This window comes from Bos grunniens, chromosome 23 (assembly GCF_055505025.1).
Source record: "Bos grunniens cultivar Pamir isolate PY7600 chromosome 23, Bosgru_T2T1.0, whole genome shotgun sequence".
NCBI classification, from domain to species: Eukaryota; Metazoa; Chordata; class Mammalia; order Artiodactyla; family Bovidae; genus Bos; species Bos grunniens.
In genome coordinates, this window is record NC_141187.1 from 17,603,289 (window position 1) to 17,629,463 (window position 26,175).

Sequence of the window (26,175 nt, forward strand, 5' to 3'; positions counted from 1 at the left end):
TACCTGGTCCCCACTCACTAAATTCATACATTATCTCGGTTTTCTGTATTTTGTGCTTGAAATGGAAGAAAGCTATGTAATACTTGGAACATGGCTTTTTAGTCTGTCATAGAATTGTTTTTATTGAACATAATTTTATTTTTGTTATACATTCAGCCTACATCTTAAGAAAAAGTTGGAAAAATTGGATTATATACTTCTGTTGGGATAGTGTTTAGAACAGCTGTGTAAGATAATACTACTGTTACCCATATTTTGTAGCTGTGGAAACTTGAATCTTATTTTAAGAAAGTTGTCTGCAGTACCCCACACAGTAAGTGTTGGTGCTGGGCTTTAAACCCAGGTATTTCAGACAACTCTGATAGTACATTAACTGATTTTTTTGGAAACATTTTTTGGCGGTGGAATTTTTTTATAATGAAATTTTAATTAAATCCCAGTAGTAAAACATAAAATTGATATTATTAATGAATTTATTTTTTATAAGTTGGAATGTATATTATTTACTTGTTAGAAAGGCATTCATGATTATTTTGTTTCTAGTTAATTTCTAGTTTTAGTTGGGCAGTGTGAAGAAAGCTCTCACTCATACCTTATTCGCATAAGACAGCAGTTAAACTCTAAATTATAAGGTTACTTTTTTCCCCTTCTTTTTTTTTCTGTTTGGCTGTGTCACTTGGCTTGCAGGATCTTAGTTCCCCAACCAGGGACTGAACACATGCCCTCAGGAGTAAAAACTCAGAGTCCTAACTACTGGACCACCAGGGAATTCTCTTTTTTTTTTCTTTTGACATTCTGAAAATTCAAACATTATAGAGGTATAGAAGTGTATCACATAAAAGATTAAAGTTCTCCATAATTCCCATGGTCTTCCAAGATAACGGTAGCCTTTTTAACTCACTGACAAAGGCTTGCATTCTCTAATATAAATGTCATCAAAAGCATTATTAATCATAATAGGTAATACAACATAGGATAAGACAGTCATTTATTTTCTCATTCTGACTGACTTATGCTGTGATAAGAGCACTTTGAACAGAGGTCTCTTCAAATAGCGTTTGATTTCCCATTGTGCACATGAATAGACTTGCACAGCCTAGCATCTCTTCACTGCAGAAATGTTTCTTAACCTGTAACCATTTTCAAGAAGTTAACATGTGCATACAGAGATGTCAGAGAATCTTTATCTGGAGACTGTTTAAAAATGTAGATAATCATATTGTTTAAACAGATGTGTATTTCAAATAAGAAACATCTCTGCCAGGCCCTGGGATGTTGTAGAACAAAGTTTGAACACTACTGGCTTGGATTCTCAAGAGGTGGCAGTTGTTTCTATCCCAACACCATTTAATTCTTATAAATCCTGTTTATCATAATTCTTCAGTCCTCTAAAATGCCTTGTATTATGGGACATAATTGTAAGAAATGGAATGACTATATAGTGAGATACTATAACCTAGAAAACTGAGTTTTGGTTCTACTTTTTATTTTAGTTCTGTGTGAGGTTCATTTTATGATTACTAGCCACTCTTCTATGAATCCCCAAAAGGTTCCAGTTCCAGTACCTTCTTTATAATAGGTGATTTTACCATGTTAACTTCTAAAGTCTCCATAAGAAATAGTAGCAAACCTGGTAGCAGTATAAAAAAAATTTTTTTGATGAAACATATAAAGCATAGGTAGAAAGTTCTGTAAGACTTTGGAAAACCTTCTTACTTTACTTTTTCTTACATTCTTTAAGCCCTGCACCCATCTTCTTTAGGAATCTGTCCTTTTTTCTTCATTCTTTTTATTACTCTCCTCCATTTGATTTATATCAGTTCCATTAAGCTGGTCCTTGGTGAGGATGTACAAAAATGTTTCTGTATCCTTATGTATATTTGCAAGAATGTGCTGGTTCCCATTCCATCATGTTGGAATATATTGATTTTCTTACTGAGAGATGAATATAACACTTTTAGCCATTAAGCTGAATAACATGTTTATCTTAAGTCTAAGCATAAGATAAAGCATTAAGATTAAAGATTGTGGAAAACATTTTGCCAGCCTGACTGAAAGATACCATGATAAACTTAGTGTATATTTATAGTAATACTTTTTTACATTAGCTTTGAAATTTAGTGATTTATTCACTGTTAAGTCTAATGTGTGAAGTTCCATGTTACATGCGTACACAACTTGTCTCATTGAAAGTGAGTGATTCTTAACTGCATGAAGGAGCAGTGTACTGATCTTGTTGACTTCTCCCCTTTAAAATCCTCAAAATCAGGCTTTCCTTTATACCTGTAAAACTAAATATTGCTTGTCTGTCCTTAGATAACATTTCTTTGTTTATCCTGGAAATTGGGGGTTAGAGGGATATGAAGCTGTAAACAAGCTTAAATTTTAAGATCCCATAATGCCATTCCAAAATTTTTAGGTTTATTAGGCATTGGCTGCTGCTGCTGGTGGTGCTCCTGCTAAGTCGCTTCAGTCGTGTCTGACTCTGTGCGACCCCATAGACGGCAGCCCACCAGGCTCCCCCGTCCCTGGGATTCTCCAGGCAAGAACACTGGAGTGGGTTGCCATTTCCTTCTCCAATTAGGCATTGGAGAGCCTTGGAATATTTTGATTCAGAAGATTTAGTAATAGGGATTATTGTGGACAAAATGTTTTAGAAGTTTGATTTGCTGAGGTATAACAAATAGGATCAAATTGAAGAGAAATTGACGCTGGAGGATCAGTCAGCCTTTTACAGTAGTATTTTGAGGAGGAAGGCAGAATGGAAAAAAGGAGCATTAATGCGCGTTTAACATGGTTGTTTTTTTCTTCTTCCTTCAGGATCCCCTTGTCCATTTATCAGAAGATGTGATAGCAAGAACTTATAACATTTTTGCTATTATGTTTCAATATGCGGTAGAGATACTAACCTGGGAAAAAGAAAGTGAATTGCCACCAGATTTAGAGATGATGTAAGTACAACCCATTTATTCTTTGTATTTGCTTATACTCAGTTTTAACCATTTTGATTCTAATTCCTCAAATGAATACAGCTAGGATTGAACATAATCTTTTTTAATTATTAGTTTTCAACAAAATAATAACCTTGATTTTATAGTTTTAAAATATATGTGAGCCATTTAATTAGTAGAGGTTTTTCCCTGTTGGTTGCTTTAGCTGATTTATAGCCATATTTTAGCCACATCAAAGCTGTACCACTGATTGCAAGCACGGGCATTTTTCTCTTCTTTTTGCGTTAAAGCTGTTAACTCGATAATTCTTTTTGTTTCATCTGTCAAATTTGATTAGGGAATGAGCACTGTGACCTAAGTGAAGTGAGTTTTTTGGTTTGACTAAGTGCACAAATTCAGTTTTAACCATTTTGATTCTGAATTTTTTAAAAATTTATTTATACTTTGTGCTTCTTTGGGTGTACATCTTTTTTTTTTTTTTAATAACCATTTGTTCTTAATTATTGAGGAGATTGTAAATTTGCAACCAGAGAGCTGGATTCTGCTATAGCTGTATTACAGCTAAGGACTTACTTTTTTGCATGAATGTGCTTACCTCGAGCAGCCTTCTCTTTTAATTCTAACCAAGCTTGTTGGAATCATACTCATGCTTAAGGTTGAATACAAGTGAGAGTCTAAAGGACATTGGTGCTGTATCTTTTTTGCTTTCTCAACATTGTTCCAAATAATCAGGTTATAGTTTATGTTTCTTAATGAAATGAGATGTTAACATTCCTTTTTGGAAATGTTGAAAATGACTTCGTTAACCTCATAACTTTATCTTCATGTATTTTGAGTTGGGAACCAACTAAGATCTGAATTTAAAATCCAGATTGAGACCCTAGAGAATAGAAAAGTTGTGTTTTTATTTTTCTATTCCATTGTAAGTTTGGGACCACCAGCATAGAAGGGAAAACAATCTAACTTACTTCTCTTGTAATGTTTTCTCATCTTAGTAAATGACGTTTCATCTACCCAGAAACCTGAATCACCCATATATCCACTTAGATTTCGGGTCCAGTAGGTTCCCCCTGTATCAAGTTGTTCTACTTTTGTTCATCTGCATTACTACTCTGGTAGTCCAAATTACATTAATTTCATCCTTGGACAACATGATACCTTAACCAGACTGCCATATCCACTCTTGTCTCCCTCAGTTCATTCTCCATACTGTAGCCACAGTGAATTTTAAGGCAAATCTGACTATAGCTCCTATTTCACCATTTCAAATCCTGGATTGCTCTTAGGATGGGAAAATCCAAATCTATTTCAAGGTCTTTAAGATTTCTGCCTCTCTCCAGACTAACCTCCTCCTTCCTCCCTGTGCTCCACCTCCCAGTTTACCTTTACCACCTCAGGGTCTTTGCTTTCACTTTTTTCTAGCCCATAGTTTCTCAGCCTTGGCACTGTTGACTTTGGGGGCCAGATATTATGGGCATGACTTGTGCATTGTAGAATTTTTAGCAGCATCATTGGCTTTTACCCACTGGACACCAGTAGCACTCCTATCCCAGTCATGACGACCAAAAATGTTTCCAGACATTGCCAAGTGGTCATCTATGGAGGGCTGAGGAGAATTCCTCCCAGTGAGTACCACTGATACCCAGTTCTGACTTCAGCTCTCAAGTTACTTCTTTGGCAGTTCCCTGAACTCCCAGACTGGTTTTATCCCACTGTGGCATCCTGTTCTTGATAAAAGCCAGTTTACACAGATTATATGTGTGTATCTTTCGCACCAGCTTGATAACACCATAGAATGTGGGGACCACAGATGACTTCGTTACAGATATGTGTCTAGTACGTAGCACATTCCCTAGGACAAAGTGTCTGAAGTGAAAGTGTTAGGTGCTCAGTCATGTCCAACTCTTTGTGACCCACGGACTGTAGCCCTCTAGCCTCCTCTGTCCATGGAATTCTCCAGGCAAGAGTAATGGAGTGGGTTGCCATGCCCTTCTCCAGGGACTCTTCCCAACCCAGGGATTGAACCCTGGTCTCCTGTATTCTAGGCAGATTCTTTACCATCTGAGATACTAGAGAATCCCAGGACAAAGTGTTCTCTTAATAAATCATCCTGGAGCAGGGTGATATGCAAATAGATGATGTATAATTAATGTTTTATCCCACAGTGAGAAGAGTGACACCTACTATTGCATGCTGTTTAATGACGAGGTTCATACCTATGAACAAGTTATTTATACTCTTCAGAAAGCTGTTAACTGTACACAAAAAGAAGCCATTGGCTTCGCAACTACAGTAGATCGAGATGTAAGTAATTTCGTTACGTTGATGTTACATAATTACACTTTTAATACAGGTAAGGTATCCTAGAAAATCATGTTAAAAGTTTTGTCTAGGTTATTTTTTTTAATTTCATATGAATATTGTCCCAAATATATATTAGATGTAACTGTAGGCTCTTGTCTGAAAGTTTAGGTGAAAACATAAATTGCCTTCATTCTACACAGAAGAACAAATGTAGTGTTGTTCAAAGGTATATACTTACTGATGGCTTGAAAATATTAGGATTGCTTTGAAGGAAAATATTTTAATTTACTTTCTAATTAGTGAATAAAATAAACATTGTAAATATTAAAAATTGACCAGAGTTGTTATATGCTCATATAACACTGTTTGTTTACTAATTCAAAAGTTATTAATACTGAATATAAACATTTTTGCAAGTTAATCTCAAATGTCTTTATTTATAGGGACGTAGGTCTGTTCGATATGGAGAATTCCAGTATTGTGAACAAGCAAAATCAATAATTGTGGTAAGTAATATAAAAACATGTCTACACTTGTATTTTTTATTAGTATAAAACTAGTCCCATATTTTGGTGTTTATGAACACATTTTTCTGCCTTCATGAAAGCCGACATCAGCCAAAAATCATGTTTAAGGATACGTTAGTTTAACATTGCTTGTTGCTTTACCTAGTTTTTTTAAGCTGTAAGATTGATATAAAAAAATGAATGTTTAGATGCAGTATATATGTATTTTTTCTCTCTTCCTATTTCTTCATTAGAAATGTCTTAGAAAGCTTTTTGCTTTTTGTTTTGCTTTTGATAGGGTTTCATGTTACCTTTTTAGGAATTAAATTGGCCTTTAGCACCAAGATTAGAATTCAAGGGAGGTTGTTTCTTGGTACCTTATAGCAAGGTATGCTGTATATCCTAATAGTATTTAGTGTATAATACATCTGAAAGAAAACTATTCCCCACATTTAGATTTATTTTTAAAAGTTAGCATTTATTGTTTTAAACTATTCCATGTAACTGCATTTTATGTAAATGTCCTTTTAAAGTATAATTTTATATATTGTAAAATATTTTAAATATATAGATAAAATATGGAGATAACACAGTAACTGCCTGTGTGCTACATTATATCTTATTTTCTTCATGCTTATTTTAAATAAACAAAACAGTACAGAGGCCCTTGTATTATCTCTTCTAAATCCCATTCCCCTTCCTCTTTCACTAGAGATAACTACTTTTGTTAATTAATTTTTCATTTCCATACATGCCTTTATACTTTATCTGCTAAATATCTATCAATATTATATGCATTGATTTGGAGGTCTTTAAACATTATATAACAAGATTCATACTGAATGTATTATATTGTAACTTGGCTTTTCATTTCAGTGTTATTTCTAGATTTATCTGTGTTGATACATGTATGGTATAAAGTATTCCATTGATGACTATACCATCAATGGTGACTTGTCTTTTCCTGTCAGTGTTGTTTCTAGATTTATCTGTTTTGATATATGTATTTGTAAACTATTCCATTGATGACTATACTATAATTTTACATTCTCCTATTGATGGAGAGTTTGGATATTTCCAATTCTTTGTGTGACTTGTCAGTCCTGCTATGGACGTTTTTTGGTCCTCTTGTTGCATAGAAGCAAAAGTTTCTCTAGTATGTATACCAAGAAATGGAATTGTTGAGTTGTTAAGTTATAAGCATTTTCAGCCATACTAGATTTTGCCAAGTTAATCTCCAAAATAGTGGTGGCCAGTATACATTCCAACCAGCAGTGAAGTACAGTTCCCACGTCTCTACCACTTTGTCAGAACTATATTGTCAAATTAAAAAATTTTGCCAACCTGCTGTGTATGTATGGCATCTCATCTGTTAAATTTGCACTGCCTTGATTACTGAATATCTTATTTCATATTTAATGTATTGGTCACTTAAGTTTTCTGTAAATTTCTTGTTTATACCCTTTACCCATTTTTTTATTAAGTTATTTGTCTTTTTCTTACTAATTCATAGGGGTTCTTTACATAATCCGAATCCTGATCTTTTGTTGCAGTATCTTTTCCTGACATACAGTTTTATATCTTATTTGTGATGCCTCTCCTTGAGCAAAAACTTTAATTTTAATGTAGCAAACTGTATTTTTCTGTTTATGAGTTTGTGTCTTATTTTAAAAATTCTTGCTATCTGGACATAGTCAATTTAATAATGCATTAGAAACAATACTGTGGTAGAACATTCCCATTCTTAGGAACTATATACTGAAGTTTTTAGGAATAAGAGGACATGATCCATATAAGTTACCTTCCGTGGTTCTTTTTTGTTTGTATGTGGAAAAAGAAAGATAATGTGTAAATGATAACGCAATTAGGATAGAATTTTACAGAATCCAGGTAAAGGAGATGACATTTCTTCCCTTTAATTTGTTGTTTAATAGTATTATTTCAGTTTTTCCCTAAAAAATAAGTACTTGTAGTCTCTGGTAGTGTCTGCATAGATATAGCAATACTATTTTCATAATATAGAATAAAGTCCAGAAATAGTTACTAGGATGAGGAAAATCTAGGACAAAGATATATTCTAAGGGAGGAGGAGAGCTTCTTAACCAAGACTAGAACCCCAGGAGTTAAAAAGAATACATTTTTTTGGCTACATAAAAAATTTGCGTAGCAGAATATTATTAAAAATGTCAGTAAACTTAGAAAAATTATCTCTAACACAAAGGATAGACATTTAATGTTTATGATGAACAGAGAACTCAGGTTATCAAGTAGGGAGGAAACAACAGAATAGAAAAATGGACATGAGGTATGGAAAGACAACCACGGCCGAGATAATCTCAGTGGTATAAATACATGTAAAAAGAGACTCAAACTCACTAGTAATTACCAAAATGACAGGGAGATTTCATATCCAACAGATGGAGAAATCAGAGTGATAAAGTACCTTGCAGGCAGAGATGCATAAATTACTACCATGTATTTGGAAAACAATCTAGTAACATATATTAAAATTTTGCCTCTCCTAGAAATTTATCCCATAAAAATACAAGCACCAGTTAGTGTGTGTACAAAGATGTTCAGTACTACCTTTGTTATAGTCATAGAAGATTGAAACAGAATATGAATACCCTTCTCTAGAGAATGTTTAAATAAATCCACACCACAGAATATGATGAGTCATTAAGCCCCCCCAAAAAAATCTGTTAACACAAAGATGCAAAAGAGTATGATAATATTCCATTTTTTTGCAAAATCAAATAAAAGTCTTTATAACTGTGTACATATATGATACATATAGGTGGATAAAATATGCAAAGGTATACTGTGCTAAAGTGGGTTATGGAGATGGGATGAGATGGATAGAGAGATGATTCAAAAGGAAAATGGGGGAAAACATGTTAAATGAAAACTTTTAATAGACTTAAATACATTTCTCCAAAGAAGATATGCAGATTGGCAAAGAACATGGAAACATGCTCAATATTATTAATCATTAGGGGAATGAAAGTAAAAACCAGAATAAGATAGCACCTCATATGCATTCAGTTCAGTCACTCAGTCGTGTCTGACTCTCTGCAGCCCTATGAATTGCAGCACGCCAGGCCTCCCTGTCCATCACCAACTCCAGGAGTTCACACAAACTCACATCCCTCAAGTCGGTAATGCCATCCAGCCATCTCATCCCTTGTCATCCCCTTCTCCTGTCCCCAACCCCTCCCAGCATCAGAGTCTTTGCCAATGAGTCAGCTCTTTGCATGAGGTGGCCAAAGTACTGGAGTTTCAGCTTTAGCATCATTCCTTCCAAAGAATACCCAGGACTGGGTATGGACTGGTTGGATCTCCTTGCAGTCCAAGGGACTCTGAAGAGTCTTCTCCAACACCATAGTTCAAAAGCATCAATTCTTCGGCGCTCAGCTTTCTTCACAGTCCAACTCTCACATCCATACATGACCACTGGAAAAACCATAGCCTTGACTAGACGGACCTTTGTTGGCAAAGTAATGTCTCTGCTTTTGAATATGCTATCTAGGTTGGTCATAACTTTCCTTCCAAGGAGTAAGCATCTTTTAATTTCATGGCTATAATCACCATCTGCAGTGATTTTGGAGCCCAAAAAAGTAAAGTCTGACACTGTTTCCCTATCTATTTCCCATGAAGTGATGAGATCAGATGCCATGATCTTTGTTTTCTGACTGTTGAGCTTTAAGCCCACTTTTTCACTCTCCTCTTTCACTTTCATCAAGAGGCTTTTTAGTTCCTCTTCACTTTCTGTGATAAGGGTGGTGTCATCTGCGTATCTGAGGTTATTGATATTTCTCCCAGCAATCTTGATTCCAGCTTGTGCTTCTTCCAGCCCAGTGTTTCTCATGAGGTACTCTGCATATAAGTTAAATAAGCAGGGTGACAATATACAGCCTTGACATACTCCTTTTCCTATTTGGAACCAGTCTGTCGTTCCATGTCCAGTTCTAACTGTTGCTTCCTGACCTGCATACAGGTTTCTCAAGAGGCAGAAACCTGGTATTCCCATCTCTTTCAGAATTTCCCACAGTTTATTGTGATCTACACAGTCAAAGGCTTTGGCATAGTCAATAAAGCAGAAATAGATGTTTTTCTGGAACTCTCTTGCTTTTTCCATGATCCAGTGGATGTTGGCAATTTGATCTCTGGTTCCTCTGGCTTTTCTAAAACCAGCTTGAACATCTGGAAGTTCACAATTCATGTATTGCTGAAGCCTGGCTTGAAGAATTTTGAGCATTACTTTACTAGCGTGTGAGATGAGTGCAATCGTGCGGTAGTTTGAGCATTCTTTGGCATTGCCTTTCTTTGGGATTGGAATGAAAACTGACCTTTTCCAGTCCTGTGGCCACTGTTGAGTTTTCCAAATTTGCTGGCATATTGAGTGCAGCACTTTCATAGCATCATCTTCCAGGATTTGAAATAGCTGAACTGGAATTCCATCACCTCCACTAGCTTTGTTCGTAGTGATGCTTTCAAAGGCCCACTTGACTTCACATTCCAGGATGTCTGGCTCTAGGTCAGTGATCACACCATAGATCTTTTTTGTACAGTTCTTCTGTGTATTCTTGCCACCTCTTCTTAATATCTTCTGCTTCTGTTAGGTCCATACCATTTCTGTCCTTTATTGAGCCCATCTTTGCATGAAATGTTCCCTTGGTATCTCTAATTTTCTTGAAGAGATCTCTAGTCTTTTCCAGTCTGTTTTCCTCTTATTTCTTTGCATTGATCACTGAGGAAGGCTTCTTACTTCTCCTTGCTATTCTTTGGAACTCTGCATTCAGGCTTATATCTTTCCTTTTCTCCTTTGCTTTTCGCTTCTCTTCTTTTCACAGCTGTTTGTAAGGCCTCCCCAGACAGCCATTTTGCTTTTTTGCATTTCTTTTCCACGGGGATGGTCTTGATCCCTGTCTCCTGTACAGAATGTCACGAACCTCCATCCATAGTTCATCAGGCACTCTGTCTATCAGATCTAGTCCCTTAAATCTATTTCTCACTTCCACTGTATAATCATAAGGAATTTTATTTAGGTCATACCTGAATGGTCTAGTGGTTTTCCCTACTTTCTTCAATTTAAGTCTGAATTTGGCAATAAGGAGTTCATGATCTGAGCCACAGTCAGCTCCCGGTCTTGTTTTTGCTGACTGTATAGAGCTTCTCCATCTTTGGCTGCAAAGAAATCTGGTGATGTCCATGTGTAGAGTCTTCTCTTGTGTTGTTGGAAGAGGGTGTTTGCTATGACCAGTGTGTTCTCTGGGAAACCTCTATTAGCCTTTGCCCTGCTTCAGTCCGTATTCCAAGGCCAAATTTGCCTGTTACCCCAAATGTTTCTTGACTTCCTACTTTTGCATTCCAGGGCCCTATAATGAAAAGGACATCTTTTTTGGGTGTTAGTTCTAAAAGGTCTTGTAGGTCTTCATAGAACTGTTCAGCTTCTTCAGCATTACTGGTTGGGGCATAGACTTGGATTACTGTGATATTGAATGGTCTGCCTTGGAAACAAACAGAGATCATTCTGTCATTTTTGAGATTGCATCCAAGTACTGCATTTCAGACTCTTTTGTTGATCATGATGGCTACTCCATTTCTTCTAAGGGATTCCTGCCCACAGTAGTAGATATAATAGTCATCTGAGTTAAATTCACCCATTCCAGTCCATTTTAGTTCGCTGATTCCTAGAATGTTGACTTTCACTCTTGCCATCTCTTGTCTGACCACTTCCAATTTGCCTTGATTCATGGACCTGACATTCCAGGTTCCTATGCAATATTGCTCTTTACAGCATCAGACCTTGCTTCTATCACCAGTCACATCCACAACGGGGTATTGTTTTTGCTTTGGCTCCATCCCTTCATTCTTTCTGAAGTTATTTCTCCACTGATCTCCAATAGCATATTGGGCACCTACCAACCTGGGGAATTCCTCTTTCAGTATCCTATCATTTTGCCTTTTCGTACTGTTCATTGGGTTCTCAAGGCAAGAATACTGAAGTGGTTTGCCATTCCCTTCTCCAGTGGACCACATTCTGTCAGACCTTTCTACTATGACCCGCCCATCTTGGGTGGCCCCACACGGCATGGTTTAGTTTCATTGACTTAGACAAGGCTGTGGTCCATGTGATGAGATTGACTAGTTTTCTGTGATTGTGGTTTCAGTGTGTCTGCCCTCTGATACCCTCTCGCAACATCTACCGTCTTACTTGGGTTTCTCTTACGTTGGACGTGGAGTAGCTCCTCTCGACCCTCCTGCGCCTGTGCAGCCACCCCATATGCATTAGGATGGCTGTTATAAACAACAACAATAACTTAAAATCACAGGTATTGGCAAGGATATGGAGAAATTGGAACACTCAGATGCTGTTGGTGGGAATGTAAAATGGTGCAATCACTATGGAAAACAGTATGGTGCTTACTCTAAAAATTAAAACTAGAATTACCATATGATCCAACAGTTTTTCTTCTGATTACGTACACAGAAGAATTGAAAGCAGAGTCTCATGTTCATAACAGCATTATTCAGTTGACAAAAGGTGTCTGTCAATTCATCCACTGATAGACACTTAAGGAGCAATTTAACTGGGTGAATGGTTAAACAGAATTTATATACATACAATAGAATTTTATCCAGCCTTAAAAAGGAAGAAAATTCTGATACACACTACAGTGTAGATTAACCTTGAGGACATTATGCTAAGTGAAATAAGGAGTCATAAGAAGGTAATGTATGGTTCTGTTTGTATGAGGTACCAGAGTGGGTACAGAGTTTCAGTTTTGCAAGATGAAGAGTTCTGGAAATGAGTTGCACACCAGTGTATACTTTGCACCACAGAACTGCACACTTAAAAATGGTTAAGCTGGAAAGTGTTGTGTGTTTACTATAATTTTTTTAAAAGTATTGATAACATCGCATTTGTGCAATGAAGTAAATTATTCAAATTAGTGTAATTACATTAAGAAATTAGTTTAAAAACATACAACCAGTTTAGCACTTAAATAACTTATAATTGATGGGGCACATTTTCAGATATAAGACCAAGAATTCAGGTTAAAACTGTAACTTCTTACTTTTTTGTAAGAATCCTAGGATTCCTTCTAGAAAATTAGAATCTGAATAAAGCAACCCAAGTCGTGTTTTTCTTACACACATACATGAATAACTCACCTATAATGATGAGAGTGTAGTTATATTAAATAAAAATTTGACTTATTTTCTATAAAATAGGCTTTTTAAGTTTGGTGTTTTTTTTCATTCTGTCATTTCTTTTTAAGAGAAATACCAGTAGACAGACAAAGCCACTCAAAGTTCAAGTTATGCATTCGTCTATTGTCGCACATCAGAATTTTGGTTTGAAAGTGTTGTCTTGGCTGGGAAGTATTATTGGATATTCAGGTAGGTCCATAAAACCTTTTACAAATTGACTTAAAAATGAGTTCATATGCTCTAGCAAAACTATTTTGGAAAAGTAACAAATGGAATCAGGTGTTCTGTTTTTTTTTTTTTTGCTTTAGTTTTGTGTTTTAAAATACCATCTCAAAAAAACAAACAAACAAAAAGAAATACCATCTCAGAATATCTTTATATACACAAAAAAATATTTCCCAAATTTTGGTCTATGAGATCTTTTTCATATGCATACATTTATGTATTTTCATACATAAATAAAAGATATTTATATATCTTCAAATAAATAAAGGAAACAGTGGATTAAACATTGTAAATGATTTTAATATGCTAATGAATCTAAATCTTACCAACTTGATAAAAGAACCTATTTTTAATGGAGCATCCTGTGGAATTCTCTTCCACAAAGCAAGCTGGAAAATGCCACTGTAAACAGAACTTTAATGGTTAATTGTTTAAAGGATATCTTTGTTTTGATTTCTACAATTTGTGTTTACCGATAATTTGCAACCCTGAAAATATGCAAATTTGAAGTTACTGTGTATTTGAGTTTTTGTTTTTCCACAGTCTACAGGTTAGATAATCTTTTAAAAGTAGTGGTAACAATTAAGAGCCTTCATGTCCAATGCCAAAAATACAAGTTTGTTGTGTAACACTGAAGAATAAACTAGGAATACATCTAAGCTGTCTGTCCTACATTTCTTCAGGCAAGGGATGTGGTTTGAATAGATGATATTCCAATGTTTGCTATAAAGAAAATTTCTAAAACATTTGTATTAAAAAGCTATTAGAAAGAGTATTGCCAACTGTGAACTGACAGGTGAAAATCAGGAGGTGTGGAAATTTAGGAAAACATGTTTGCTTGCCTTTTAAATGTCTTTCCAATTAGTTTTCTTAACCTTTTTTAACTTTGTTGTTTTCCATTGGGTATCTATCTGAATGCCAAATACTGTGCTACAGAATTAATAAATAGTATCATGGAAACAGTTTTCTGCTAAAAATTTTCTTTGAGAAAATGTATCATCAACAATTTAAAGACCTTATCATCTATTATTTAATATGTATATAAAGTTTTCTCTGTAGCCTTCTAAAAATTTTCTGTTTGGTGGCTCTTACAATTAAATTAACAAAGAAGTTTCAGATTATTTTGCATGATTGTAGATGACTAAAAACTGTGATTTTAAATATAAAATATGAAACTGGAAGGTATTAAAGTTCTAGTTTTGTTAATGCTTACATTAATATTTGAACGTTTTTTTTTTTTTTTAAGTTTAGCATTTAGAATATGTAGGAATTGCCTTCCAAAGCCTCTCATATAGTGGGTATCCATAAGTACATATTTTTGTATTTTTGTTTAATGAACATTTTGCATAATAACAATAACATAGACTGGTATATATAAAGTACAGAGCATGTATTCTTTGAAATGGTAGCATAATTTCATATTATACCTATCTTCTGTTATCATAGGATATATAATTTTACTAATATATAATTTTACTAATACCTGGTTTAATTAGCATAGATGCTTAGAAAACCATGTTTACTTCATTGGCTTTTGGATTCTTTGTTTAAATTATTTAAGCATAAAAGATCATTGCCATTCTGATAGACAAATATTTTGGTATTTTCGAATAAAAATTGGTATATAATGCAAGATTTGGAGTTTTTCTCCATTTTGTGAAAATGTTAATAAAATAGTTAATATAGTTACTTTTTCTGAATAAATTTGACCTTTTAAAAAAGCAAGTAAAAACTCTATAGTAAGTCCATTTGAACATTTTTACTAATATGTTATTTTAATATTTGAAGTTAACTATTTCTTGACTATTTTTCTTTCTGTTTTAAGATGGCCTTCGCCGAATTTTATGTCAAGTTGGTTTACAAGAAGGGCCAGATGGTGAAAACTCTTCTCTAGTGGATAGATTGATGCTTAGTGATTCCAAATTGTGGAAAGGTAAGTATCTTAACTACTATAAGGTATAGGGGAACTTTCATAAGTAATTGGAATGTTTAAGTTTCTTTTTCATTTGAGGAAATATTTAATAAATATATTTATGGCTTTTAGAATTAGCTCATGCAGTCTTATTCTTTGGGGAAAAAACAGATTTGAGGATCCATGACTCAACCTTTATGTTTTGTTGGAAGAATACATTTAGGAAAACTGATTTTTAAAGAAGCAGGTTTCACATGTTTTAAGGAATACATGTAGAGTTTTGCTCTTGAGACTTAAAAATACAATTGATCATATGAAAACTTTGGAAATGTAGTTTTTGGGTTGTTTGGTATATCCTCATGTTCCGTCTGCTCTTTTTGTGAAAGGTGCTAGGAGTGTGTATCATCAGTTGTTCATGAGCAGTCTACTTATGGATTTGAAATACAAGAAACTGTTTGCTGTTCGATTTGCAAAGGTAAGTAGTTTCTCACTTTTGAAGAGTAATAGGTTATATACAGAATAGCTGTAGTCCATGATTATATCCAGCATTTGTAAAATTAGTAGCTAATAGTAACGTGTCATTATGTTGCTTTTAAATTCTAAGAAACTTCATAAATTATCTTTTTATCTTTTATCAATAGAATAAAAGTCTAGCAGTGAGGTTTTTCATGTTTATAACCTGCCATGATAATATGAATATTCACCTATGCAGTGTATATGACATGAAGTGATAAATGGAAACTTTAAACCTATGCCATTCTGAATTATGATACTATTCCTATTAAATGTTGTGTAGGAAAAGATAATCTTAGTTGAAACGACATGTGTATATGGATATGATTTAAAAATCATGAACTCTAGATTGTTGATATCATTGAATTATGTTCTTCTCCCTTAAGCTAACTGCTTGGTTATTTTTATTCACCTGAATTAGGGATTATTAACAAAGGAAACATAAAAGAATCATTTGAGGAACTCTTTCAAAATATACATGTTTGTGTTTTCCATTCTCAAACCTGCCGAAGCAGATTCACCAAGAATAGGGTCCAGTCATGTGTACTTTGAAAGAGCTATCAGGTGACTGTGATAGGCATCCAGAAGTAATGAAAGTCTGATTTCATCAGAGACAATGTAAAGCTACTGTGATTTAGCTCCACCTATGTTCAGTGACAGCCCAGGATTTTAATAGCTGTTGCTGTTACTCCTGTTTGAGCTCATAAACTGCCATTGTGCTCAAGAAGATTGAATAGTGCATCAGTGTTTTTACAGATTAGTATATTGGTAATTGGTAGAAATCATTCCAGTTATTCTCATAGCACATCTTACTGACTCCTCCAGCACTGATTTTTCATTATAATCCTTAAACATTTGGTCATTGTGGATTAGAGGTGAATCTCCCCCTTGTTGTTTAGAATTACCAGCAGTTGCAGAGAGATTTTATGGAGGATGATCACGAGCGAGCAGTGTCCGTGACTGCTCTGTCTGTCCAGTTCTTCACCGCACCTACTCTGGTGAGTAGTGCTTGCCTCTTCTTTGTCACTGATAGCTGGCACTCCTTGCCTTTTTTTGCCTTCTTAATAGAACTATGAGCGTTTGCAGAGTGATTATGTGACAGATGACCACGACAGAGAGTTTTCAATCGCAGACTTCTCGGTTCAGATTTTCACAGTCCCTTCACTTGTAAGTACTAAAAGACTAAGAAGAACTTTCTTGTTTTCCGCTAGAAGGAGTAAAGCCTTAAAATAATAGAGAACTGAGATCTGTATATTTCTGAATAGAAAAATATTTTATTAATGGGTGATAAGACTTCAGATGCCTTGTATACCAGAAGATATAACTTTGAATGTGTAATCCAGAGGGGGAAAGTTATTTGAACTCAACCTGTACTTTCTCATAGTACTTCTTGAGGTTTTGAACTGACAAGTTAATTAAACTTATTATTAGTTTAACAAGTTTATCCATTAGAAACAGCATATTGTGCGAATTTCTTGACTGTCCAGTGGTTAGAACTCAGTGCTTTCACTGCCGGCTCCTGGGTTCAGTCCCTGGTTGGGGAACTAGGATCCCACAGACGACTCAGTGTGGCCAAAAACAGAAAGACGGGAAGGAAGAAACAGCCCATTGTATATAATCTCACATTTTGAAAAGCCTCCTTTTCCACCCTAAGGGAAGGTATTACTAAGGCAATTGAATCATGATGATTCACTTATCTTGTACTAAGTTTCACTAGTTGTTCCAGCAGGCACCCTTATGTTTTCATAATATTGAATAATTAATATTTAATTCATTTAACAAAACTTTGAGCACCTATTATTTATTTAGTTCTGTGTTTTGGGAATGAAATGGTGAACAAAAACAGACATAATCTTTGCCCTCATGAAACTTACTGTAAAGGGAAAGACTAACATAAATGGTTAATTAAAGCTATAATAAAAACTGAAGAATTTGGTTGTTTTGAGAGAATAGTAAAAAGATCTGACCTTTTCCCACAGTTTGGAAGAGGATTCTATGTAGCTTTATGCAGGCTCATGAAGGAAAATCTATTCAAAGGAACCAGCACTTGAGAAAACCCTGAAGTAGGGACATTCATATAAAGGGAATAGAAGGAGAGAAGGAATAAAATGAGACCAGAAACATAGGCAAGGGCCTAACTGTATGGAGTTAAGAGTATGCTACAATTATTTTATTAATAAGGTATCTGTTCCAGCTTCTTTTTTTAATGACTCTTTTTTCCTCAGATACTTTTATATTCAAGGATGTATTCTAGCACAGCTGGAGCTATCTGAAGTCTGTTTACCCACTAATGAGATATTTTGGTTCAAATTAAGGATTTTGATTTTTATCTTAAGAGCATTGGAAGGCATTGAAGAGTTTGAAGTGGCACTTACATCATCACATCTGTGATTTTTAAAAGATGAAGCTTTTTGAAATTTGGAGAACAAATTTGCTGCGGCAGTAGTGGTTGTGGGGAGCATGTTAGGGATTGTGGCAAAGGGTATAGAAGTTGCAAGACAGATGTAAGTAGTGAAATCTACTGAACAACCACACTTTGGGTTTCAGGGATATTGGGTTTGGTGAGTCATTGGTTATGGGGTTTGAGGGGAAAATGTAAAGGTGATTCGTGGGTTTCTGATTGTAACCAAGTAAATTTTTCTGCCACTTGCATAGGAAGTTTTGGAGAATGAGTAGAACTTGTAAAGAGGGAAAGTGTTGCTTTCAGTTTAGTCAGCAGTGAGTTTGAGAAGCCTCTGAGACAATCCCATGTGTAGTCAAATCTGCATTTCTCCTTCATTGATCCTTTTGTCCATTTCCATGCCAGTGCTCAGTTTTAATAATTTTAGCTTAATATTCCATTTTAATATTTTATGGAGCTCTAGATCCCCTTTTATTATTCTTTCCAAGAAGTTTCTTGGGACTTTCCTGTGGTTCAGTAGCAAAGACTTTGTGCACCGACCCCCCAACCCCCGCAATGCAGGGGGCCCGGATTCAGTCTCTGCTTAGGGAACTAGATCCCACATGCAGCAACTAAAGATCCCATGTGCTGCAACTAAAATACCTGATGCAAGTAAATAAATAAGAACTGAACTGGAAAAAGAAAAAGAAAAAAAATTTTTTTCTTAATTATTTTAGGCTTTTTTTTTTTAAAGGACTAAAATCATTTTGTCAATTTCAAAAAAAAAAAACACACACACATTAGGGTATTTGACTGAAAACCTACTGGCTCAGTGTTAAAGAATCCTCTTGGCTGCACAGGAGACTCAAGTTCAGTCCCTGGGTTGGGAAGATCCACTGGAGAAGGAAATGGTAACCCACTCCAGTATTCTTGCCTGGAAGATCCTATGGACAGAAGAACCCTGTAGCCCATGGGGTCTTAAAAGAGTCAGACATGACTTGATGACTAAACAGCAACAAACAAAAATAAGTTTGTCAGTTTCAAAAACTACGGAGTTTTTGACTGAAAAAATGTTTTATTTATAGATAATTTGGGAAGAACTGATATTTTTGCAATATTGAATATCCCCATCTAGGAACATAATTTGTCCTAAAAGTGTTTTATGTTTTATATTTTTGACACTATTATAAATTACTCACAATTTTAATCTCATTATGGATAATTTTTATATATCCATCTTGTATCTATCTGGTTTTCTTATTAACATTTTCTCTAATATTTTGTGTTAATGCCTTAGAATTTCTAGTAATCTGCATATAATAATTTTTGTTTTTTCCTGATATTTCAGTTTTTTATGTTTGCTTCTTACCTGACTTCTTTAGCTAGAAGTGCTAGAAAAATAACATGTATTTGTAATTCAGAGCATATTTATTTAGAATTTTTATTAACTAGGCATTGTTTAAGGCTCTGGAGATAAGTAGAGCAGTAAACAAAAAAGACAAAAGACCTTGTTCCCATGGAATTTATAATCTTAACTAGGAAGAGATACATGTATGTAATACTACTTATAAATCAAAGGTCGTTGAGAAGTGCTATAAAGTAGGAAAGCAGATTAAAAGGTTAGAGAGTGACAGTGAAAGGGTCATATTTTATACAAGGTTTTCCCAAAAAAGCCTCTCGGAGAGATGGTGTTTGAACAGACATGAGGGAATAAGTGATGTGCCTAGCTGGTGGAAGTCTCCTCAGCAGAGAAAAATAGCAAGTGCAAAGTTCTGAGGTGAATGTGCACTTGATATTTTAGAAGAAAAAACCCAAATCAGGCCCTTGTTGCTAGAGTGACTGAGGAGGAGAATGATCCGTGAGGTCATTGAGTTTGGGGATGGGGTGTGATGGGAGTGGATAGTGCCAGGCCTTGAAGGCCATTGTAATACAACTACTTCTGTCTTTTATCTAAAGGAAGTAGAAAAAGGGAAATAGTAAAGAACACAAATTAACAAAACAAAACGTACAAAAAATTTTTCTTTGAGGATAAGAAAAGCAAAACTGGTGGGAGATAGCTCTCTAGAAAGTCTAATAAGAAAAATAGAAAAAATTTTAATTTAAAAAGGATTGCAAAAGCTACAAATCTTACAGATTTCCAATAGAAAATAGGCAATATTAGGATCCAGTTAATATAATTGGAATCTAGATGAGATGAACAGATCCCTAAGAAAAAAACACCAGTTATTACAAGAGAAACAAGAAATAGAAATTTTAATTAATATAAATATCTGCTCACAAGGAAGTCCCCAGGCCCAAAGGCTACACTGGGAAATTCTTCCAAATATTTAAGAAAAAAATAATACCTGTCTTATGTAACTTTTTCTAGAAAACAGAGAGAGAATATACTTGACACTTTAATAACGTATTCTGTAATCTTATCACCAAAACTCAGATTGAATTGCAGACAGAATCAAGCAATATGGGAAAAGGATAATGTATCATAACCAAGTTTGTTTTATTTCTTTAAGGCAAGAATAGTATACCATTTGAAAACAAAATCAGCTTGCATAAAAGAGCTTATTAACAGACAAAAAGGAGGAAAATTGATCATATCAGATGCTTATCCCGAATTCATGATTTAAAACAAATTAATAAAACCTCATGAAATAGGAATAAAAGAATTTCTATAATCTGATACAGTACCTAAAAGCAAAGCAAAAAGTGAAAACTGAAAGCAAACAGTGTGCTTGATGGCAAAATAGTAAAAGCTTGTCCCTTGAGACTAGAAGTTTTTAAGTCAGTGAAATTGCATATACGTATTTAATTGTCTCAAAATTGACTAATACAGCAAACAAGAAGGAAAATCATTTTACTTGCCAATTCCTCCCCTCCTTCAAACTTGAACTATAGTCTTCACTGTCTAGGAAAATTAACATAAATTAATCCTATTGACTTTGAGCTTCTTGGAGCCTAAGTCCTGGCAATGAGATGATGATTTAAGAGTTTTTCAAAGGGATGTTTAACTGTACATTAATAGATTTTCTCCTTATCTGATGACTTTACCACTTAACCTCTACATTAGGTATCTTTTCTTCTTTGACATCTTTGTCTTCTTTCAGGAGACAATTTGGAGTTTGGTGATATCAGTCAAAATTTATAATGTATATTACCTTAACCCAGTAATTCACTTCTAGGAAATTATTTTATGAATCTCCTTGCAGCTGTACACAGTAGATAATTGTTGTAGTATCTTTTGTGATAAATAGCATAAGATTGGGAAAAACCCAAATGCTCACCAGTAAAGGGCCTGGCTAATAAAGTATGATAGAAGAGAATAGTTGTGATAGTTAAAAAGAATGAGAGAATTTATGTTAACTGGTTGGGATAATCTCCAAAATATATCAGGTGAAAAACCAAGTGCAAAACAGTGTTTATAATAGGATATCCTTTGGGCAGGAGACAGGGGGCAGAGATCATTTTACATACCCATACTTATATCTACTTAATAACACTTACTCATGTATACTATAAATGTATATATCTATGTATGTGTGTATGCATACATGTATATGTTATACACACACCACTTCTGGAAGTATATGTAAGAAAACTGCTAACAAACATTGCCTTTGAAAGGGGAACTTTGGGAGCTAAGAGACTTACCTTTTTACTTTTTTTTTGCATCATTTAAGTGTATTTGCTTATTCAAAAATACATAGATATGTGTATCTATACATAGAAAGAAACAAAAAATAAATCTCAACTACGATTAAAAGAAATATGGTTTCATATTTCATACTGAGTTCTACAGAATCTGTGATATAAGCCTGTGGATCCTAGAATAATTATACCATACCATTATAGGTGTCTAAATGTCTCAGTTAAGGAAAATTTGCAGCCTGGTTCAGATCCCCCACCCTGAATTGTCTTTGAATAATGAGCCTTGGATCTGTCTCCTTACATTCTGGCATCTTTCTCCGTGATATAATTGTTGCTTCATACACGTGGCAATTGGAGTAAGTAATTGTTATTTAGAAATACACAATAATGCATTTATAATATTATGATATTATATAGTTGTATTGAAAAAGGTCTAAACTGAAAGAACTAACCAATGTTGGTGACTTTTTTTTTTTTTTAGCTTTCTGGTAAATAGTTTTTTATTACTATATATTCTCATATACTTTGTCTTAGGCTCGGATGCTTATCACAGAAGAAAACCTGATGACCATTATCATTAAGACTTTCATGGATCATTTGAGACACCGAGATGTCCAGGGCAGATTTCAGTTTGAACGATATACTGCTTTACAAGCCTTTAAGTTTAGGAGGGTTCAGAGTCTTATTTTAGATCTCAAGTAAGTTTTTGTTCAGTTGTTAAAACAGTTGCAACTTGTAAAAGGTCATTGTTTATTCATTTACTCATTGCTGTTTTTATCTTGTTCAGGTATGTGTTAATTAGCAAACCAACTGAATGGTCAGATGGTCTGAGGCAGAAGTTCCTGGAAGGATTTGATGCCTTTTTGGAATTACTCAAATGTATGCAGGTACATATAAATGGATACATTTCAAAAGGGAAACGTTTACTTTTTTCCTTTTTGGCTCACTGATCATTCTGGGCACATTTTTAAAAGAATAATTTGGATAGCTACAATTTGGACCAAGAAGCTCCTCTTAATTGGAAACTCTTAGAAAGATGTAGAATGCATAAGATCCCAGCAGAGGTTCTGACATCTGCTGTTCTTCTGTATTTGGTTATTCTTTTGCTTACCATTAATGTTCTTTCTTTGGGGGCTTCAAGTTAGTTGTTTTGTTTTGAATATGCTTGAATGGAAGTATTGTCAACTTAGTTAAGAAGCTATGTTTGTGTGTTTTTTTAATGTTTCCATATTTCTTTTTTTGTTTCATGGATGTCATATTTATATGATATAGTATAGAACTCTCCTCACCAGCTGCCCCATTTAATTTTCTTTTTGGAAACACATCTGTATACAAAATAAAATCTAGAAACAAATTAACTGGTATAGTTAACCAGTTTTGTTATTGTTGTTTTGTATGTTTTTAGCCACAACTTGAGGCTTGTGGGATTTTAGCCCCCAGATCAGATCAGTCGCTCAGTCGTGTCCGACTCTTTGTGACCCCATGAATCGCAGCACGCCAGGCCTCCCTGCCCATCACCAACTCCTGGAGTTCACTCAGACTCACGTCCATCGAGACAGTGATGCCATCCAGCCATCTCATCCTCTGTCGTCCCCTTCTCCTCCTGCCCCCAATCCCTCCCAGCATCAGAGTCTTTTCCAGTGAGTTAACTCTTTGCATGAGGTGGCCAAAGTACTGGAGTTTCAGCTTTAGCATCATTCCTTCCAAAGAAATCCCAGGGCTGATCTCCTTCAGAATGGACTGGTTAGATCTCCTTGCAGTCCAAGGGACTCTCAAGAGTCTTCTCCAACACCACAGTTGAAAAGCATCAATTCTTTGGTGCTCAGCCTTCTTCACAGTCCAACTCTCACATCCATACATGACCCCAGGAAAAACCATAGCCTTGACTAGACGCACCTTTGCTGGCAAAGTAATGTCTCTGCTTTTGAATATGCTGTCTAGGTTGGTCATAACTTTCCTTCCAAGGAGTAAGCGTCTTTTAATTTCATGGCTGCAATCACCATCTGCAGTGATTTTGGAGCCCCCCAAAATAAAGTCTGACACTGTTTCCACTGTTTCCCCATCTATTTCCCATGAAGTGATGGGACCGAATGCCATGATCTTCGTTTTCTGAATGTTGAGCTTTAAGCCAACTTTTTCACTCTCGACTTTCACTTTCATCAAGAGGCTCTTTAGTTCTTCTTCACTTTCTGCAATAAGGGTGGTGTCATCTGCATATCTGAGGTTATTGATATTTCTCCCGGCAATCTTGATTCCAGTTTGTGTTTCTTCCAGTCCAGCGTTTCTCATAATGTACTCTGCATTTAGTCCCCAACCAGGGATCAAACCTCAGCATTGAGAGCATGAGTCCTAACCGCTGGACAGCCAGGGAATTCCCCTGGCTGTAAAAAGATAGATAACATTTCAAAAAATATGAGCAATATCATTATGCTTTCTTTAGTACCTGTCCTTTTTAGGATATATTCTAGTTCCCATGTTATGTGGTAGTTTAATGGATATTTAATTTATTCTAGTACTTCTGTTTTTTGCTTTCTGCCTGTAGAAACAGTAGCTACCTTGGTTAATTTGAATACTCAAAATGTCCTATATTTTCCACCATTTAATTAGCTCTGTTACACCAGGGTAGTTAGGCTAGTTTCTAAAGAGGTATATTCTTTTGTATTAAAAGCTGTTTATCTTTTTCTAGTTTTGCTTCCCTTCAAACTCTGAAAACTTGCAGTTGCAAAATACAAATAAATATAAAATTTTTATTTTAGCATTTTATAGAACATACTTATAAATTCAATAGCATTTTAAAAGCCTGTCAAATTTCTTCTGACAGCTTTTTCTATAGATGATAGAACTAAAAAGGAATTTTTGAGGGATTGTTGCAGTGAAGTACAAATTTTATTGCCTAAAACATGTAGAAGATTGCCTCTAAAGTAATTCATTCTATATTTTACTGGGATTTTTTTCTTTATAAAATTTTAGGGAATGTTACATTAAACATGTAATTTAAGAAGTTGGACTTCTCATACTGCTTGAAGCTTCCTGTTAAAACTCTTGTATGTTTTTGTAATCAGTATATATTTCTTCTACATTATGTCTTAAGTTTCTGTGTAGAAAAACTAATTTTAATTTATTTAAAATCTCTTCACTTCTTTTAAGGGAATGGATCCAATTACACGTCAAGTAGGACAGCATATCGAAATGGAACCAGAGTGGGAAGCAGCCTTCACACTACAAATGAAATTAACACATGTCATTTCGATGATACAAGACTGGTGTGCTTTAGACGTGAGTCTCTTCTGGGGTCAGGGATAGGAGATAAATTGGAGGAGGGGCAGAGATAAACAGTTTCCTAAGTAAAATATGAGGCAGTTTGGAGAGGATAGTAAGAAGATCATATTTTATGATATGCTCATAAAATAGCATATTTTCCTGTTTGACCTATACATTCAATAAAAGTTATAATTCTAAAGCCTTAGAGAAATCAGAAAATAGAGGGAGATGTAATCCACACTCTTTTCTCTTATGTTGCTGTCTTCTTTTTTTTCCCCCATAATCCTATCAAGATTTTGAGCATATAAAAAGTTTATAAATTACTCCAAAATGAAATTTTACTATTAGTACATTTGTCCTGTGTCTTTAAACTATGTTGGCCTCCTTTGGCTATAAAATCTAGATGAGAAGTGTAAGTTAGGAGATCAGAGAAGGCTTCCATGAGATGTAAACTGTGTGTCAGAATTAACTGATCAGAGTAAAGAATATTCCTGACTGAGGAAAAGCTGTATCATGCTCTCTGATGAATAGGAGTATGGTTGTTCCAGAAGCTGTGAGAGGCTGTAGTTGGAGCAGAGGTTGAAGAGGGCCATGTTCAGAAGTTTAAATTTTATTCTGACTGAAGTGGATGCTATTTGAGACTCCCAAGCAGAAAAGTGACATAATCCAGTTTACATGTTTTTGAAAGTTATATGTGTGGATAACGGATGAAGGAGGGCAAGAGTAGAAGCAGGAAGTTCAGTGGAGACACATTGGCTTTCCTTTAAATGACTGAGATATCAGTGGCCAGGTTTGGGAGCATTTTAGGTACGGTTGCTAGCTTGGTAATAGATTGCACAATGGGGAATGAAGAAAATAGAGCCCAGAAATAAACCCACACAATTATGGTCAGTTAATCCACAACAAAGGAGACAATATGCCATGGAAAGACAGTGATCTTTTTCAGTAAGTAATGCTGGAAAAACTGGACAGCTGCATGTAAAAGAATGAAATTAGAACATTTCTTCACACCATATAAAAGAATAAACTCAAATTGGATTAAGACCTAAATGTAAGACTGGAAACCATAAACCTCCTAGAAGAAAGCATAGAACACTCTTTGACATCAATCTTAGTAAATTTTTTGGATGTATTTCCTAAGGCAAAGGAAACAAAAGCAAAAGAATAAACAAATGGAACCTAATTAAACTTAAAAGCTTCCACACAGCAAAGAAAACCATCAACAAAACATAGAGACAACCTACTGAGGAGGAGAGAATATTT

General features: G+C 34.9%; 1 protein-coding gene across 10 annotated transcripts in view; it reads left to right on the forward strand.

Moving 5' to 3' along the window:
• The window catches only part of UBR2 (ubiquitin protein ligase E3 component n-recognin 2), a 107,954-nt gene that overhangs the window by 37,756 nt on the left and 44,023 nt on the right, over nucleotides 1–26,175 (forward strand). For 5 of the 10 annotated variants that reach the window (XR_015153196.1, XM_086371645.1, XM_086371650.1 and 2 more), the window contains 10 exons: nucleotides 2,821–2,951; nucleotides 5,117–5,255; nucleotides 5,699–5,761; nucleotides 13,048–13,168; nucleotides 15,030–15,137; nucleotides 15,503–15,591; nucleotides 16,698–16,796; nucleotides 22,186–22,349; nucleotides 22,439–22,538; nucleotides 24,799–24,927. Coding sequence is in view for 7 of the 10 variants with exons in the window: in XM_086371645.1 (XP_086227771.1) it covers nucleotides 2,821–2,951; nucleotides 5,117–5,255; nucleotides 5,699–5,761; nucleotides 13,048–13,168; nucleotides 15,030–15,137; nucleotides 15,503–15,591; nucleotides 16,698–16,796; nucleotides 22,186–22,349; nucleotides 22,439–22,538; nucleotides 24,799–24,927 (1,143 nt within the window). In the remaining 3 variants the exon portion in view is untranslated. Of the gene's footprint in view, nucleotides 1–2,820; nucleotides 2,952–5,116; nucleotides 5,256–5,698; nucleotides 5,762–13,047; nucleotides 13,169–15,029; nucleotides 15,138–15,502; nucleotides 15,592–16,528; nucleotides 16,628–16,697; nucleotides 16,797–21,855; nucleotides 22,008–22,185; nucleotides 22,350–22,438; nucleotides 22,539–24,798; nucleotides 24,928–26,175 lie in introns of those variants that run through there. The other 5 variants (XM_086371646.1, XM_086371651.1, XM_086371654.1 and 2 more) reach the window with 2 other exon arrangements.